Below are 18,007 nucleotides of genomic sequence, written 5' to 3'. Positions count from 1 at the left end.
GCAAATAACGGAAGTCATTTCGCCTGTTCACATGTACTTTACATGATCACATCATGTGGCACTCACACTCCCATCCACAAGCCACAATGAGTATGTAAAGATAAAGAAAATTTAGCTCAATTATGAGCTTCAAAGTTGCTGCCTGAGTGTTTGATCTCACGGATAATTGATTGTATTTGTACGTCCATCACGGGGAAATATTAGGTGCTCTCATCCTTGGGTGCTCCCAATCCTCTAACTTAAAAGAATCAATTTTGAATGTTTCAAAAAAATCAAAAAAATATGAATATTCACAAAGAATATGACTACAACTCCTAAAATTCCAGGTCCAAACTCTAAATGAACATTGAGAAACAAAAATATGAAATCTAGTATGAATAGTGTTATAAAAAGACAAAAAACAACATTTGACGTTATTCACATCTGAATTTGTCTTTTTTGTTTCTCGATGTACATTTTGATTTTTGACCTGGATCTTTTAGGGGTTGTAGTCACGTTCCTTGTGAATATTCATATTTTTTACAGAATATTTTAAACATTTAAAATTAAAGTTTTAAAATCGGGCAGCATGGGAAGCAGAAGCACTGAGCACTTGATATTTCCCCTCCACCACTATTGTGTTTTTTTTTTCTTTTGAGAATTATCCCTATCGACCTTTTTTTTTAGAATCCCCCTATCGGCGGCTACGGCCCTCGACTTGATGACGGGGCCGTTTCATGGGCTATCATGGTCAGCATTTTTTCTCAGAAAGGCCCAGTTAGAGCAACTTCCTCTTATCCTCCTCGTTGCTTGGCTCGCCTCGCCTCCGCAGAACGCTCCGCCCTCTCTCTCCAATGGAGGCCACTGTCACACTCACGCTCTCTTCGTCTCCCGCCGGCGCCCGCCGCTCACCGGCCAGGCCCACCGTGGCCTCCCTTCACCTCCGCCGCGTGCCCACTCTCTCATTCCACCTCCGCGGGGCCCAAGGTCCCACTGCCTTCCGCGCCCTCTCTTCCCCGTTCCCGGTTCGCTCCGAGCATCTGCAACTTCCTAGCTTCTTCCCTCCGAGACCGATCTCGACCTTATCTCTTTTTGACCGGACGGTTTTCTTACCTTGTTACGGTTTGGGACGCCCTCAGGGATGCAGCAGGAGGAGGAGAAGCGGGATGGTTGTGAGGGCGGAGATGTTCGGGCAGCTCACCACCGGGCTGGAGTCCGCGTGGAACAAGCTGCGAGGCGTCGGTGAGTTCGCTTCTGATAGTTTACCCATACACTACACGTTTGCTTCTCGCCTCATGTGTGGATTTTGTTGCTGTCATACGTAATGCTCTGGTTGCAATGTGTTGAACAGAGTCACACTCAGTTCTCCTCCCAAAAATATGTGTGATTTGTCAAATCGTGTATCAGGTTGACAGAGTCTTATATGCAACTGTGAAGTTCTAGATTGGCTATCTATGAAGTGATAACTTTTTTTTTTGCGTAACTTTGTAATGTGTGGATCGTTTTGTCCAAACGATTCAATGCAGTATGCATTTTTCATGCTTGATCAGCAACACTGACTGCACCCTCTGTAGCTTTGCTATAAATCATGATTGTAAATAATGAGGGAAATGCCTTTTGTGGTTCAAGATCGACTGACAAAGGAGAATATCGCTGAACCGATGCGGGATATTAGAAGAGCACTTTTGGAGGCAGATGTATGTCTCATCTCTTTCAGTACATGGCTTTCTTGTGGAGCTATATTTCTATTTTTTTTGTCTTCACAATCTAATGCGCACCCTACTTTGCAGGTGAGTGTGCCAGTAGCAAGAAGTTTTATCGAGTCTGTTACTGAAAAGGCTATAGGCACTGATGTGATCCGGGGTGTCCAACCTGAGCAGCAGTTAGTGAAGGTATACTCAGATCCGAGGATCCTAGAAAATTATAAATTGCATGTGACAAATTTTCTATGTGTAGTTTGCACAGCCATTATTGACGGGTGCATAATATTGTGCACACAAGTGACCTTAATTGAGGAATTCATTGATTATTTTGGACTAACTGAATGTGGTCTTCCCAATGTAATACTATATGTACTTCTAGCTCTAGAGGACTAACAAGAGTTAAATGATGTAGGTTGTAAATGATGAACTTGTACAACTGATGGGTGGAGAGGTGTCAGATTTAGTATTCGCAAAAACTGGCCCAACGGTTATCCTATTGGCAGGTCTGCAAGGTGTTGGGAAAACTACCGTCTGTGCTAAGCTTGCCTTCTATCTGAAAAAGATGGTGCATTCCTGAGCTTTCTTCTTTAAGCATTTTCCTAAGAGCCCAGGCCATCAGTGCTTATAAACCAGACTCAGGTTACAGGGGAAGAGTTGTATGCTGGTTGCTGCAGATGTTTACAGGCCTGCTGCTATTGACCAACTCACTATTCTGGGTAAAAAGGTACACGTAATGAAATTGATCTTTTCACTATTGAGTTGGAAACGTTTTCTTGCTAATAACTGTGGCTACCTTCGATTCAAATGACTGTAGAGCTACCAGTAATGCATATCTGTCTTTCCAAATTTTGAAATTAAAACTACTGTTACTTTTGAATGTTGATAGGTTGGTGTACCAGTTTACTCAGAAGGAACGGAAGCAAAACCTTCAGAGATTGCCAAGAACGGTTTGAAAGAAGCAAAGAGCCAGAAGACCGATGTAGTTATAGTGGATACTGCTGGAAGATTGCAGGTAACTCTTATCATCTAATTATGTTCCTCGGTTTGCTACAATCATGGTTCTAAAAAACTGTATGTCAGTCCTGTACCAGTTTTAACCAGCTGACTTAGGGCCAGTTCTTTTGAGTGCCGCTGTGGAAATAAGCTACTCTAGAAATAAGTCACAGATAAGCTGTTGTGGAAATAAGCCCATGAAAATAAGCTATCCAGTTCTTTTCACTTCCTTTCATTTAGCTTATTTCCTCATCTGTCGGGTGAATAGTCTGTAATACCCTTGAATAGTATGGAAGGGGAACAGCGGGGGCGCACAACCAGGGCCTTGGCGACGGCTGCTCTGGCTCGGGCTCCCGGCCAGCTGCGACGCGCCTCGGTGCTCCGGAGTGGGGCGCCGTCCGCCGGAGTGGTGCCCTGGCCGGACCGACCAGGAGCTGTTGCGAGGGAGGAGCCGCGCCAGAGGACAGAGAAGCGGCGGAAGATGGGCTCCTACTCACCTTCCATGTGGCCGGAGCTAGCCGCGATGAGGAGCCCAGGGACCGGCGGCGGCGGCGGCGGCGAGGAACCCTAGCCTTTGCGGCGTGCGAGAGCGAGAGGGGATCGAGCGAGGCGACGGGTTTCCTTTCTGCGGGGGGTCGGGTCGGGTGACGCGGGCTGGGACCTGGGAGGGGTATTTCCTTTGTAATTTGAGCGAACAACAGTGCCATTTTGGTATACCCCTTCAGTTTTAAGTCATAAGCTGCGGGAAGCTACTCTACCCCCAGCTTTTTTCCATCGTGAAGAAACTAGCGGTGGAAATAAGTTGAGCCAGCTTCTCAAAACGAGTTCTTTTGGGCTTCTAGCTTATTTCTGCCATAAGCTGGTAGAAGCCACAAAAGAACTGGCCCTATCGTACACAGATCTTGGGCACCAGATCATAATCATGCCAAAGTATGGAATTTTAGATATATGATGAAACTGCACTAGTTCTTACTAGTAATTTTTAAGTCTGTAAAAGGTCAAAATCTGTTTAAAATGTTTATTTTGGATTAAATGTATATGTTTGTTTTAAACTCAGTCTAGTGCTTCAACAAAAAATGTTCATTCTAGTATAGTATATTTAAACTTAAATGTAAAGATAATCTGTTATGAGACGAGTTGGTGTGAAAAATGAGATATGATACTTTTTGATAGGTACTCTATTTAGCTTTAAATGGAGGAGCTAGTGTGTCTTTCTGTTACTTCAACTGTGTTTACCAAGCACAACCGATACTAGCTAATCTTTCTATCATTAGGTAGATAAAGCTATGATGAATGAGTTGAAAGAAGTAAAGAAGGCAGTGAAGCCTACAGAAATTCTTCTTGTGGTTGATGCTATGACTGGCCAAGAAGCTGCAGGTTTGTTGTTGCTTGTTGTTCTATGAGTAGTTTAGGGCTCTAGACTCATCATTTTATACTTGGTCGGGTGTAAGTAACTTACCTAATGCACTGCTTGGCATGCAGAAAAGGAAATTTGCATTTTCAACTTTGACTATTGCAGCACATATTAATGTATACATGCTGTGTATTTGGATTTGGGGGTCCCATATTAGTCATGTTCATCTACATGTATATAAGAGCTATGTTTGGTCCAATTGTCTTCGTTCAGTTTTCCTTACAATTTATTGTGTTCTTTTCAAAGGAGCAGGAGCACGCTCCCTGTAGTAGCAGGACTTGTTATTCTGAAACTCTTCATCATCTGCTAGAGTCGCACTGTTACTTACCCTTGCTGATTTTTTTATCAGCATTGGTCGGCGCCTTCAATGTTGAAATTGGTATAACTGGTGCTATACTGACAAAACTGGATGGTGACTCCAGAGGTGGGGCAGCACTAAGTATCAAAGAGGTCTCTCAACTTGCAAAACTTTGTCCATTTGGTGTGACCATCCAGATTCATAGTTCTGTCTAAACGAACTACTGATTTCTAGTGCATAGAAGGCACTATTTGTGTCCATACATTTTGGTTTTATTTGATCTTTCTAGACTTCTCAATTCTCAATAACTGGCAAAAAGGCATTATGACACAAGAGTTGATATGCCCATAAATTCAATGAAATAATGTATGTCACGGAGGGGTTACATAAGTTTATTTTACTTATTCTCAGGATTTACCTTTTCCTCCTGTATAGGTTTTTCATCGTCAATTTTGTACAGTATAACAGAAAAGTACACGATTGCGCAAGGTTAAATAATAAATGTTCAGTGTTTACGTGTGTTATGGCTATATTAGCAAGCTTTCTGTCTTTGTTCCTTTTGTTAGCATGCATATGAAAAATATGACAATGAAGAACTCTGCAGGTGTCTGGAAAGCCCATCAAGTTCATAGGCCGAGGAGAACGTGTTGAGGATCTTGAGCCTTTCTATCCAGATCGTATGGCGCAACGTATCTTGGGAATGGGAGATGTACTTTCATTTGTTGAGCAAGCACAGCAAGTGGTAAGTATCTTTCTGTGAAATGCAATTTTCCTTGTGTCTTTCATTAAACAATAATGTCATATTTATATGGTGTAACATACTGCTGCAAGTAGATGAATCAAGAAGATGCTGAGGAATTACAGAAGAAGATTATGAGCGCAAAGTTTAACTTCAATGATTTCTTGAAGCAAACAAAAGCTATTGCGCAGATGGGTTCGTTCAGTCGTATAATTGGCATGATTCCAGGCATGAACAAGGTGCGGATATGAATTCTGTACCTAATTTATTACATTTCCTTGGAACCAGTCTTCTGAATTGACTTTTTGCCCCTTATGTTCAAGATATAAATTTTATGTTATTACTTATTAAGACCACAACTCTTGCCGCGTTTTGAGTAGGTTACTCCAGCACAAATCCGTGAAGCTGAGAAAAATGTTAAGTTTATGGAGTCAATGATCAATGTGATGACTGCTGGTATGTATAATCTACACTCAGTTCACATCATGAAGATATGGCCTTGCATGTTCTTTCCAAACACTTGCTATATTAGGGAAAGTGCTTTGTATTTTCTTACATATTATGTGTAAGCCTTTAATTGGTTGTGTGCATCGCTTGATGCAGAGGCCGGGGGTAATCCTCCTTTTTGCAAAAAATGTGTAAGCATTTAATAACAGGTTGGGATCAATTCTGATATTGATCTGTGAATTCAGTAGTTTGCCAGTAGTTCGTACTTCCTTTGTACAAAATATGAAATGATGTGAATAGACAGACTGAAGCTCATTGGCAATCAACTATTTGTTTGGTTGGTGTTCTGATGTCCACAGGTAGTATCTTAAGTTGCTGTAGTTTGAAATTATCCTGCTTTAGAAAACAAACATGGTTTTCCTTCTTTTAATATTTCATGAAATGTCTATGCATTTCAAAAGAAAAAACTAGTCTGACGAGGGAATCATTCATGTGGCATATAACTTGGTGAGGTCAGAATTGAGGGCCGCCATCAAAATAAACATTTTGCAGTTCCATAGCTGGGACAATGCCAGTTGTGCGTGCCAAGTTCATCGACCAAAAGACGTACCAGTCCTAATTTTTTGTAGCATAATTTCGACGGAGTGTTGTCATGAACATTTGCCCAGCACTAATTATCCTGACTATGTTCAGATGAAAGGGAAAGACCAGAGTTACTTGCTGAGTCACGCGAGAGGAGGAGAAGAGTGGCCAAGGATGCTGGAAAGACAGAACAGCAGGTTCCGTTGTCATTTCATCGTCATTTGATCTAGTAGCATATAAACCACGGAACCTCATGGAGCTGAACTGAACATTTTCTTGCTATCAGGTGAGCCAACTAGTATCGCAGCTTTTCCAAATGCGCACTCGAATGCAGAAGATGATGGCTGGCATGCAAGGAAAAGATACACCCGACATGGAAAATCTCGCGGAGTCCATCAAAGCCGAAGAACAGGTCAAGGCACCACCCGGGTCAACAGACCAGGGGCATATTACATGTGTTGTTATTGTGTCTTGTATATGAGTTTTAATACTTTGCGCAACTGTGATCATTCAGGCTGCCATGGCTACTGGTAAGCGCAGGAGGAAGTACGGCAACCTGAGGCAGCGGGACCTAGACTCGATGCGCGGTTACCGCCGGTGAGACATGGCTGGCCATGGGGGTCACTGCTAGTTGAACCCAGTACGGACATATTTGAGATCTCTAGCCGCAGCTTGCAAATAGTGACAACATACGTGTATACGGCCTTTGCTGTGTAAGTTCCAATGAACCGGGAGTGAGTATTTCTGTGATCTTCAAAAAATGCATGGCTTGCTTTTTTCCCCTTCAGTCTTGATGATTATCATTGAGAACAGAATAGCTAACCGGAAGGTCCATTGTTGTTACACATCTGTATTGTCTGTCGTTGCTTTATTGTGTAGCCCAAACGATTTGTAACTACTCCCTCTGTTTCTAAATATATGTCTTTCTAGAGATTCCACTATAGACTACATATGGAGCAAAATGAGTGAATCTGTACTCTAAAAGACGTCTATAAACATTCAAATATAGTCTTTATAGTGGAATCTCTAAAAGACTTATATTTATATTTAGGAACGGATGGAATAGACAATATCTGCGCATTGTCGTGTGGTAATGGATAGAGTACAAGACATGTTCTGGTTTTTGCATACAGAAATTAATTAAACAACAATAGCATGCATGGAATTGGGCACCTGTGAGATGCTATATGAAACCTAGAGTTCTTCAAGATAATGCAAGATGATTTCGATCAGGTGGTGCATTTTGAGTACTCAGTCTTGAGCTTTGGGTGAAAACCCTAGGTCTGGCCTACCTGGTGAAGGCATTGAACGGGGTTTGCTTAGACTTGATCTCCAGGGTCAAAATCCATGGTATGACCTTTGGGTGTAGGATCCGGCGACAATGCCACTGGTGTGTCCCTTCTTGGAGGTGTTCCTTTTGAAGAACCGCTTTTATAATCCGTGTGTTATCATGAGATAGTTGGAGCTGATGGTTGTTGATGTACATCTTTAATCGCTGTGTTCTTTTTTTCTCTCCGCCTAGGCATAGTTTTGGTCTAGTATGACTTGGCTCTTTGCTGGTGAGGCCGTTTGTATGTGTGTGTGTGTGTGTATGCTTGTGTTGGCTGTGTGCATTCAGACTATGCAGGGGCTGGGTGTTGCTAATTATCCCTTGATGCTATATTATGAGTCAATAAAAACACCCTTTATTGTGTGGCCAACATCTTCGTGGTCGGCGGTAGAACATTTTTCTCTTCTTCTTTCCCGAGTTGACAGAGCCTCGGCGTAGATTCCTGTGGTCTCCTTAGAGCTACGAGGTTAGAGTTTCTCGCAGCACGTGCACAACGGCGAGATATGGTGTCAGGCACTTCAAATTGATTCAAGAGTTCAATGACGACGACGTTATGGCAGTGGTAGTCATTGTGCGGTGGTCCAGATACATCGATGTAATTTTTATTGTGTTTGCCGATAGTGGTTGTTTGGTGTTCCGAGGACCTCGATGCATTTTTTTATTGTCTTTGCTGGTAGTGGTTGTTCGGTGGTTCGGGCATCTCAATGTAATTATTATTGTATTTGGAATGCTTTGTACTTTGGATGAAATTTTATAATAGGTTTGCGTCTTTTCAAGGTACATGGAAGGTCTAAAGGCTTTGTTGATTTTGAGAACTGTAAGTTGGTTTTGACATCTTACGAGTTTCAACTCTAAAAGCTTTGTCATTGTTGTTGTCATCGTCGCCGTCGTCTGTTGTGTCTTTTCCAAAAAAGAAGTCTTGGCAGGCTTAATGTTTTCATTTCGAATATGTTTTTAAAACCTAATCATGTATTTATATTAAGACATGTAATTAATTCCCTCCACTCTCAAAATGCATGTTCCGTCCACTAAACACATTTCCCATTAACCTTAAACTCGGCATGCCAAAATGTACAGGAAATATTACACCATGCAGCAGGACCCGTACCTACATGCCAATCCACAACTCTTCCAGTGAAAAATTCCAGCTCCAGTGCACATCAACTCAAGGCCTACTGGCGCCACCCACTGCATCCAGCTCCCTCTGCCGCGGCGGCTCGCTCCGCCGTCTCCTCCGCCGTGCGGTGCCAGGAGGTGCCTGAACGATAACAATCCACGCAACTGTAAGTTTTCCAGGGAAGAAAATTGACAGGAGGAAACCTCATTCACACTGCCAGAGGTGTCGTCCTTACCTTCTCGTCAGCATTGAGCGAGTCCATGAGATCTCCCATTCCTGCAATTGCTTCTTGCCCTTGCATCATACCCATCAATTTCTTCATCTGCGCGCGCATTTGGAAGAGCTGCGCGACCAGTTGGCTCACCTGATAGTGGAAAATGGCAGTGCCTGATTAGCTCCATGTAGGGCAATGCCAAATATGCTGAATAAGTGAAACATTGTGGTACGATGATAACAGTAGGACCGAACCTCTTGTTCTGTCTTATCAGACTCCTCTGCTACCCTAATCCTCCTCTCGCGTGATTCGGCCAGTAACTCGGGTTTTTCCCTTTCCTCTGCAAAGTGTAAGGGTTAAATGCAAGGACATAAGGAGCCATCACCATTACTACAATCTTCATATGTTTAGCGGTAGTTCAGGAGGAATGTACCGGCTGTCATTGCATTGATCATCGACTCTACGAATGCAAGTCTTTTCTCAGCTTCCCGGATTTGTGCAGGAGTAACCTATTTAGAACGAGAAGTGTTGTCATGCTCTGGCAATTATTTCATCAGTTTGAAGGAATGAATCAATCCCACAGGTTCATGTACCTTGTTCATGCCTGGAATCATTCCGATTATACGGCTCATGGATCCCATTTTGGCAACATTTTGTGTCTGCTTTAAAAAGTCATTGAAGTCAAATTTCGCACTCATGATCTTCTTCTGCAGTTCCATGGTATCCTCTTGGCGAACCTATTTTGCAGCATATAGAAACCATCAAAATATTGCTTCAGACAAGACCAGAAGAGCAGTCTTACAGGAAACTACTTACGACTTCTTGTGCTTTTTCAACAAATGAAAGGACATCTCCCATTCCCAAAACACGTTGTGCCATGCGGTCGGGATAGAAAAGCTCAAGGTCCTCCATTCGCTCCCCTCGCCCTACAAATTTGATGGGCTTTCCAGACACCTGCATAGAGGATTAAGTGATAGGTAGTGATGGCGTTACATATACCAGCAGAAGAAAGGGGAATTTTTTTTATCATACTTGCACCTCACAGGTATTACTAAGGTTTTCGGATTGGGTGAAATATGTTTGCAAATAGGCAGTCTGGTGATAAAATATAGATATTTCTCAACATACAAGTGAAGAACATAATATATACAGTGGAACTCTAATGCACACAGAGCAAAAGTTAGGACAATTAGTGAAAGGAGCAGGCAAATCCATTAAACCAATAAGTCTATTTCAAAAGGAATTCACAGCTCGGGCCAATATATATAGACAATGATCCGCTCCAAATATCAACTTGTAGTAAAAGCATGATGTGGGAGATCCTAAACATTTGCGTATATGATGGCGAGAAAAGTTTCTGGCAAGTATAACCTCTTTAACACTAAGTGCTGCTCCACCCCTGGAATCACCATCCAATTTAGTCAATATAGCACCGGATATACCAATTTCAATATTAAAGGTTGTGACCAATGCTGCACAAAATAAAGGAAGTAGTGTAAGTTGTTACAACTCTAATGCTGCACAAAAAAAAGGAAAAAGTGTAACAACTATGAAAACATTATTTTGTGCAGCATTAGAGTTGAAAGTGCTCTTTAAAGCCAGATGCTTTGAAGGAAAGTGCACTTTAAAGCATCCAAAATTATATAGAATTAGCAGAAAACTTCCGGCTCTATGAACACATTAGGAACAACAACAGTATTATAGAATTTGTCAGATAGTCAAATTTCAGACCTGTAGCTGATTTCCTAAATGTTTATGAATGACACTGGAATAGTAACAACAAGAAACAGACAGATACCTGCAGCTTCCTGGCCAGTCATGGCATCAACAACAAGCAAAATCTCTGTAGGATTAACTGCCTTCTTCACTTCTTTCAATTCAACCATCATTGTTTTATCAATCTGATGTCAGAAAGATGATCAGGTACCACCAATGGTGACAGTTCTATCAGGCAGTAGTTTACGATAAGTAAACTGAAAATGTAAAGGAAATACAGAGAAGTCTGACCTGCAGTCTGCCAGCAGTATCCACTACGATCGCATCAATATTATTTCTTTTCGCCTCTTCCACGGCATTCTTGGTTATTTCTGCAGGTTTGGCCGTGGTTCCTTCCGAGTAAACTGGCACACCCACCTGTGAATGCCCTTTTTTAGCCAGGCCCAAACTGTAGTATTGCATTCAGAAAGCAAATGCAACCTGGTAGCTTTAACCTTTCAGTTTCGAAACAACCCAAACGTACATTGATTTCATAAGCAGTTAAGTGTTGCAGCTGTACACAGACATCTTACATAAAAGGTAAGTTCATCAAAGAAGTACCTGTTCACCCAGTACAGTGAGTTGATCAATGGCAGCAGGCCTGTAAACATCTGCAGCGACCAGCATACAACTCTTCCCCTGTAACCTAACTCTGGTATAAGTATCTACAGGTTATCGTGTATTGACGCCCTATTAAGATTGTCAAAAATAAAGGCCAAGGAAAGCACCAGTTTCTTCAGATAGAATGCAAGTTTTGCACAAACAGTAGTCTTCCCAACACCTTGCAGACCTGCCAGTAGGATGACCGTTGGGCCAGTTTTTGCGAACACCAAGTCTGATACCTCTCCACCCATCAGTTGAACAAGTTCATCATGCACAATCTAGCAAACCGATTAATAAGTTAGTTTGAAAAGAACTCACCATATCAATGAAGCATAAGATACTATCGTCCCATTCTCATTATAGTGAAATTCTTTAAGCGTGTTACAGCATTTTACTTGCTAGTGTGTTCCTTTATCCCTCAGGAGAGGAAAGAACCTTTCAGTTGAGAAATTATGCAGTTACTTAACTGTAGATAGAAGCAAAGTCAAATATATGAAATCATTACTGCAAACGAACTCCGGTGGTTCATTTAATTCCTTAACGGCATCGCGTGACATACCTTTTCAGTTTTTTAGTTACAAAGTATCCAGCATGCGTTTACTAGTGTAGACAACATAATGCTTTGCCAGACGAACACACAAAATACCTTGACTAATTGCTGCTCTGGTCGGATTCCTCGGATAACATCTGAACCTAAAGCCTTCTCGCTTACAGACGACACGAACCGTCTGACGACCGGCAAACTAACCTGCAGAGTGCAGAGAGCAAAAGTAACAGCATTACACGAAGTGCTCATGTTCAAAGACAGAAATGAACACTGACGCAAAACTACACCTACATCTGCTTCCAGAAGTGCTCTTCTGATGTCCCGCATCGGCTCCGCAATGGTTTCCTTCGTCAGCACATCTTAAATCACAAGAGCATTGCAACCATCAAATCTGTTTCTGTACACTGCAGTACGCTGGGAGAGAGCTAGTGGTCACTCACCGACGCCACGCAGCTTGTTCCACGCGGAATCGAGCCCGGTGGTGAGCTGCCCGAACGTCTCTGCCCGCACCACCAGCCCACTCCCCCTCCGGCGCCGCCTCCAACCCTGAATTCCCAACAGAGAGAAGGTGAGCGAAACAAACAATAACGCGACCATTTACGATTCCGTTAGAAGAACCAAGAAAGCGGGGCGGACCGAGGATAGGGGACGTGAGGCCAGGCTCTGGGCAACGCGGAGGCGGGAAGTGCGGACGGGGTACTGCCGGAGGTGGGGGTCGGAGATGGTCGCCCTCGCCGGCGAGCGGCGGGCCGCGGCGGCATGGGACGAGGAGAGCGTGAGTATAGTGGTGGCCTTCATTTCCGGGGAGCGAGGGAACCGCCGAGGAGGATAAGAGGAGAGGTGGCCATTTTGGTTTGCCCGGGTTCTGGAGGCTGCAGGTGGGCCTCAGTTTATTTTAATTTTCACAACGTTTTTCCATCTTATAAAAGAGTTATAATAGAATTTTTTAAGGAAACAACGTACTAGTGTCAAAAACGTTTTTATATTGTAGGACGGAGGGAGTAGTTTTTATTGCTCAAGAAGGTTCATAGAAACTGTTTCTCCACAAGCCAAACATGTCTACCAATATCTAATCTAAATAAAGATAATAAAGAGAACTTAGCTGGCGGCGGACAAATGGCTCTCGGCGACGCCGCACCCTAATATTTGTGTCATTGAGTTCCTGCGATGGCATGGCTGCATTAAAGGCACAATGAATTTACTAGTTACAGATGCATATCAAATACTCGATGATACACTGTGACTCCTGTCCTCTACATGTAGATTCAATATTCTCAATAAATGTCACCAGCGTTTGCATGTAAAAAAGTGCGGGTGCCGGTTATAAATATAGCAATTTATACCACATTGTTGTTAGATGGAGATGAATAATTTATGTTAGATAATTTTCTTTTAAAAGTAAAACCCGTTAAGTGAGAAGCTGGTGCTTACACAAACACGAGTTAAGCTCCTTTGAGCGGATTTGTCTTCCAGATAAACCAAACACGGTAAGTTCTCAACCCTGTTATCTATTAAGGCATATTGATCCAAGTATTGTTCTTCTTTTAGATGACTCTGATCTCTTATGGGGTGTATAGGGCATCCAGTGTTAGTTTATTAGTGACAGAACTATGTAGTACTAAACTGCTAATGAATGATTGTGGCTTGAGTTTAGTGCGTCGAGGAAGAAATGTTACCGCGTGAGTAGTAAATGAAGTGTACGACCGGATGTTTGCAGTTAGAGCACGTACATGTGATAGATGTATGGTGGGACCAGAGTTAGAGCACATACATGTAGATGCATTATGGGACCAGAGTTAGACCACGTACATGAGATAGATGTATGGTGGGACCAGAGTTAGAGCACGTACATGTAGATGCATGATGGGACCAGAGTTAGAGCACGTACATGTGAGGCGTTTTGGCTCCCAGGATTATCTGCACCTGCGCTGAGTAAAAAAATCAAAACAAATACTAGCAAAATTCAAAAAATTCCAATTTTTGGGGGATGGTAGATAATTTGCTGTGTGATGTCCGCCCAAAATTTCAATTCATTTGGACATCTGAGTAGTTCTCGGCAAAGAAGACAAATTTGAGGTCTGTTAAGTAGTGTACTATTCATATACTGTCTTGACCCAATTTGTCTTTTTTGCTGAGAGCTACTCAAATGTCCAAATGCTCTAAAATTTAGAGCGTACCTCACACATCAAACTATCTACCTTCCATAAAATTTTTGGATTTTTTTTTGAATTTTTATGAATCGTTTCTTGACCGAGTGCAGATGAGCTCAGACTCAGAATTGGATTATGGTGAATCCGGTGATAAGACTGGCAAAGCTTCTTTGCTCTAGGTAGAGGCGGCCATGCTTTTCATTTTCTTTGATCTTTTCGTGAGGGCCTCCGCTTTCCTCGAGGGAATACGACGAGCACTCATCTCTAACATTGAGGCGGTCCTATCATCTCTATTTCCTCCCGACATTTCCTTCTCTAGGCAGGGAAGCCAGGGATTTGTGGAATTTCCGTTTTTGAATTGCGTTGTGGGAAATCTACCAAAGCTAGGCAGATAGATAGACTCCTTTCCCGGTGCTAAGGGAGAGCAAGAAACTAAATCAAATGATTGTTTTTTTCACCAGCGCCCTATTGTAGGATTGAAAGTATGTCTAGAGGGGGGTGATTAGACTACTTGACCAAATAAAAACTTAACCTTTTCCCAATTTTAGTTTTTGGCAGATTTTATCTATTGTAGGACAAGTCAAGCAATCATCACACAATTCAAGCAAGCATGCAAAGAGTATATTGGCAACGGAAAGTAAAGCATGCAACTTGCAAGAATGTAAAGGGAAGGGTTTGGAGAATTCAAACGCAATTGGAGACACGGATGTTTTTCCCGTGATTCGGATAGGTGGTGCTATCCTACATCCACGTTGATGGATACTTCAACCCACGAAGGGTAACGGTCGCGCGAGTCCACGGAGGGCTCCACCCACGAAGGGTCCACGAAGTAGCAACCTTGTCTATCTCACCATGGCCATCGCCCATGAAGGACTTGCCTCACTAGCGGTAGATCTTCACGAAGTAGGCGATCTCCTTGCCCTTACAAACTCCTTGGTTCAACTCCACAATCTTGTCGGAGGCTCCCAAGTGACACCTAGCCAATCTAGGAGACACCACTCTCCAAGAAGTAACAAATGGTGTGTTGATGATGAACTCCTTGCTCTTGTGCTTCAAATGATAGTCTCCCCAACACTCAACTCTCTCTCATAGGATTTGGATTTTGTGGAAAGAAGATTTGAGTGGAAAGCAACTTGGGGAAGGCTAGAGATCAAGATTCATATGGTAGGAATGGAATATCTTGGTCTCAACACATGAGTAGGTGGTTCTCTCTCAGAACATATGAGTTGGAATTGTGTATGTGTTCTGATGGCTCTCACCACGAATGAAGAGGAGGTGGAGGGGTATATATAGCCTCCACACAAAATCCAACCGTTACACACAGTTTTCCAATCTCGGTGGGACCGAATCAACAAACTCGGTCGGACCGAAAAGGTAAACCTAGTGACCGTTAGAGATTTTCGGTGGGACTGACATGCAACTCGGTAGGACCGATATGGTTAGGGTTTGGGCATAACGTAATCTCGGTGAGACCGATTACACAAACTCGGTGAGACCGAGTTTGGTAATAAGCTAACCAGAGAGTTGGTCAGGCAAACTCGGTGGGACCGATTTGCTCTTTCGGTGAGACCGGAAAGTTACAAAAGGGAAACACAGAGTTTACATTGCAATCTCGGTGGGACCGATTCGCTCTTTCGGTGAAACCGAAAAGTTACGAAAGGGAAACAGAGAGTTTGCAATCCCATCTCGGTGAGACCGAGATCCCTATCGGTAGAACCGAATTGCTAGGGTTTGGCAGTGGCTTATGACAAGTGAAACTCGGTGGCGCCGGATAGAAAGAATCGGTAGGACCGAGTTTGGCTTAGGGTTTAGGTCATATGTGGATATGGGAAAGTAGTTGAGGGTTTTGGAGCATATCACTAAGCACATGAAGCAAGAGGCTCATTAAGCAACACCTCATCCCTCCTTGATAGTATTGGCTTTTCCTAAAGACTCAATGTGATCTTGGATCACTAAAATATAAAATGAAGAGTCTTGAGCTTTTGAGCTTGAGCCAATCCTTTGTCCTTAGCATTTTGAGGGTTCCACTTTCACATCCATGCCATGCCAATCATTGAGCTTTCCTGAAATAGTCATCTTGGAATAGCATTAGCTCAATGAGCTATATGTTGTTATGAATTACCAAAACCACCCAGGGATAGTTGCACTTTCAATCTCCCCCTTTTTGGTAATTGATGACAACATATAGATCAAAGCTTCAACAAATGATAATAAGCATGAAATATATCGTCGCTTTGAGAAGTATGTGACAAGTAAGAGCTCCCCCTAAATTTGTGCATATTTAAAATTTGCTTTGGACTGCAAATGCACAAAGAGTTAGAGTCATGGGTTACTCTTCCATGTCACATACATCTTGGTGGAGCGCTTAAAATGATAAGAATGAAATACATGCACTCATAACCAAGAATAGTGAATGATCACATAAGATAGATAAGATGATAATATTAAGCAAACATTAAGTGTAGCTTATGATCAAACACATGATCATCAATGTCTCACGAGCAATGACATAGTATCTCACACAAAAGCAAACAAAGTTCGAAAAACCACCAAATAAAACAAGAGAGAATAAAAGCAACACTCTCTCTCGAAGCCTATGATCTATACATTTTCTCCCCCTTTGGCAACAAGTTACCAAAAAGTTCCTAGAAAATGCATAGTGCTAAGTCGACACTCAGGCTTGATCTTTAGGTGGTGGTGGCGTCCGGAGCACTCCAAGGACGAAGCCTTCTGTAGACGTGGTCGGAGTCGAGGCTGAAGTGGACGCTGGAGCTGGTGGAACTGAGGCTGTAGCTGGTGCAGACGTGGTGGCTCTGGGGTCAGCAACTGGCACTGCAGACGACCTCGGACCTCGTGGCACTCTGGCAAAGGCATCAGTTGTAGTCTTGCCTCTCCTCTCCTGCATGTCATCCTGGAGCTGCTCCACTGCAGTCTGAATCTCTGTCACTTTGACATCCAAGTCATAGAACTTTTGTTCCATGATCCTCTCTAAGCTTGCCTGGTTCTGAGTTAGGGTGGCTAGTCCTTGCTCAATCCGTGGGGTGGATGCAATCAAGTAACCGAGCTGCTCTTGTTTGGTTTTCGGGAAATATTCAGATGCCTCCTCTTGAGTAGGCATCTTGGCAGCTTTCTCCTTCCTCGCCTTCTCCTTCTTGGCTTGTGCTTGGGCAAATGATGGCTCATTCTCAGTCATGACCACTTGATTATCTTCAAAGTCTGGACGGATGGGCAGGTGTTCCTTGTCCAATAAGTATATGCCCGTGCCCATCTTAGAGTTGATGAGCTCCTGAATCTGTGGGGCATATCCACAGCTCCTTTTCTGGTCCGCTGCTGTCCTCTTGATTGTTTCAATCATAAGGCTCATGACTGTGAATTTCTGTGGCACGTCAAAGATATGAAGCAAGTTGATTGCGTGGCCCCTGATCATCTTGTGATCTCCAAACTTGGGCAATAGGGTGTGCCTAAGAATCCAGTTGATGGTTGGCAGCCCTGACAGAAGATAGTGTACTGAGCCAAACTTGAACGTATCAAGTGCTTCATTTGGAATCTCCTTGTACATGTTTGACATTGAGTTGTGGTCCATCTTCTTCTTGGCATAAATGTCCAAGTCATCATCATGCTCTTCTGGGGCATTAATCAGCTGAGCCCATTCAGCAACTGTAGACTAGTACCTCGTACCCTCTGACATCCATACAATCCTGCCATCTGGATAGAAATGGGCTGTGGAGTAGAACTGCATGATGAGTTCCTCGTTCCACTTTGTGAGCTTCTGCCCAACAAAGTCCTCTACTCCACATGCCTTGAAGCTGTCCTGCACTCCAGGGTAGTACTCTTTGTTGTCCTTGATGTATTGCCAATCAACCCATCTCATATCACAGACAATTGGCTTCTTGTCTAGCAGCACTGTCTCATAAAAGTCTTGCTGCTCCTTGGTGTGAAACCTGTAGTCAACTGCAGTCCTTCTCCTTGAAGCATACGGGTCTGCTTCTCTCCACTTCCGGAGCCCTGAATCTCTCCTGAGTTTCATATCCTCAGCCACAGGATGAGCATCGTTGTGGTCTGGGATCTTGGGCTTGAGCTTTCTAAGAACATTCTCTTCTTCTTCTTCTGCAGCTTCAGGCACTGGGCCTTGTTCT

The 18,007-nt window shown here is 43.1% G+C and overlaps 2 protein-coding genes across 2 annotated transcripts; one reads left to right on the top strand and one right to left on the bottom strand.

Annotated features, from left to right (window-relative positions):
- Positions 1-734: 734 nt before the first annotated feature.
- Positions 735-7,026, top strand: LOC125551068 (signal recognition particle subunit SRP54, chloroplastic-like). The gene is made up of 15 exons (XM_048714217.2): positions 735-1,004; positions 1,119-1,221; positions 1,609-1,676; positions 1,770-1,871; positions 2,095-2,247; positions 2,329-2,406; positions 2,569-2,694; positions 3,950-4,052; positions 4,439-4,539; positions 4,992-5,129; positions 5,222-5,365; positions 5,507-5,582; positions 6,267-6,352; positions 6,442-6,567; positions 6,670-7,026. The coding sequence occupies exons 1-15, from the start codon at positions 834-836 to the stop codon at positions 6,754-6,756; spliced, it is 1,662 nt and encodes a 553-aa protein (XP_048570174.1). The 5' UTR covers positions 735-833; the 3' UTR covers positions 6,757-7,026.
- Positions 7,027-8,502: 1,476 nt separating this feature from the next.
- On the bottom strand, positions 8,503-12,570 carry LOC125551067 (signal recognition particle subunit SRP54, chloroplastic). Its single transcript, XM_048714216.2, has 15 exons — positions 12,358-12,570; positions 12,162-12,267; positions 12,013-12,080; positions 11,821-11,922; positions 11,300-11,452; positions 11,133-11,210; positions 10,824-10,949; positions 10,615-10,717; positions 10,188-10,288; positions 9,633-9,770; positions 9,410-9,553; positions 9,250-9,325; positions 9,071-9,156; positions 8,838-8,966; positions 8,503-8,743 (listed from the first exon to the last, which is right to left on the bottom strand). Exons 1-15 carry the CDS (start codon positions 12,517-12,519, stop codon positions 8,651-8,653), a joined length of 1,665 nt encoding a protein of 554 aa, XP_048570173.2. The 5' UTR covers positions 12,520-12,570; the 3' UTR covers positions 8,503-8,650.
- Positions 12,571-18,007: the final 5,437 nt, after the last annotated feature.

The sequence above is a fragment of the Triticum urartu genome, chromosome 4A (genome assembly GCF_056163025.1).
Source record: "Triticum urartu cultivar PI428250 chromosome 4A, HENAU_Tu73, whole genome shotgun sequence".
Lineage (NCBI taxonomy): Eukaryota > Viridiplantae > Streptophyta > Magnoliopsida > Poales > Poaceae > Triticum > Triticum urartu.
Note: the sequence above shows the minus strand (reverse complement) of the source record. Positions and strands in the feature narration are given on the sequence as shown.

What these genes read in the sequence shown, in the direction of transcription:
- LOC125551067 (XM_048714216.2), bottom strand. Translation starts at nt 12,519, where the DNA reads ATGAAGGCCACCACTATACTCACGCTCTCCTCGTCCCATGCCGCCGCG. An exon ending in ATACTGCTGGCAGACTGCAG is followed by an intron (nt 10,718 to 10,823) that starts GTCAGACTTCTC and finishes TTCTGACATCAG; the next exon opens with ATTGATAAAACAATGATGGT. An exon ending in TGATTCCAGGCATGAACAAG is followed by an intron (nt 9,326 to 9,409) that starts GTACATGAACCT and finishes CGTTCTAAATAG; the next exon opens with GTTACTCCTGCACAAATCCG.
- LOC125551068 (XM_048714217.2), top strand. Translation starts at nt 834, where the DNA reads ATGGAGGCCACTGTCACACTCACGCTCTCTTCGTCTCCCGCCGGCGCC. An exon ending in GAACAAGCTGCGAGGCGTCG is followed by an intron (nt 1,222 to 1,608) that starts GTGAGTTCGCTT and finishes TTGTGGTTCAAG; the next exon opens with ATCGACTGACAAAGGAGAAT. An exon ending in GAGCACTTTTGGAGGCAGAT is followed by an intron (nt 1,677 to 1,769) that starts GTATGTCTCATC and finishes CCTACTTTGCAG; the next exon opens with GTGAGTGTGCCAGTAGCAAG.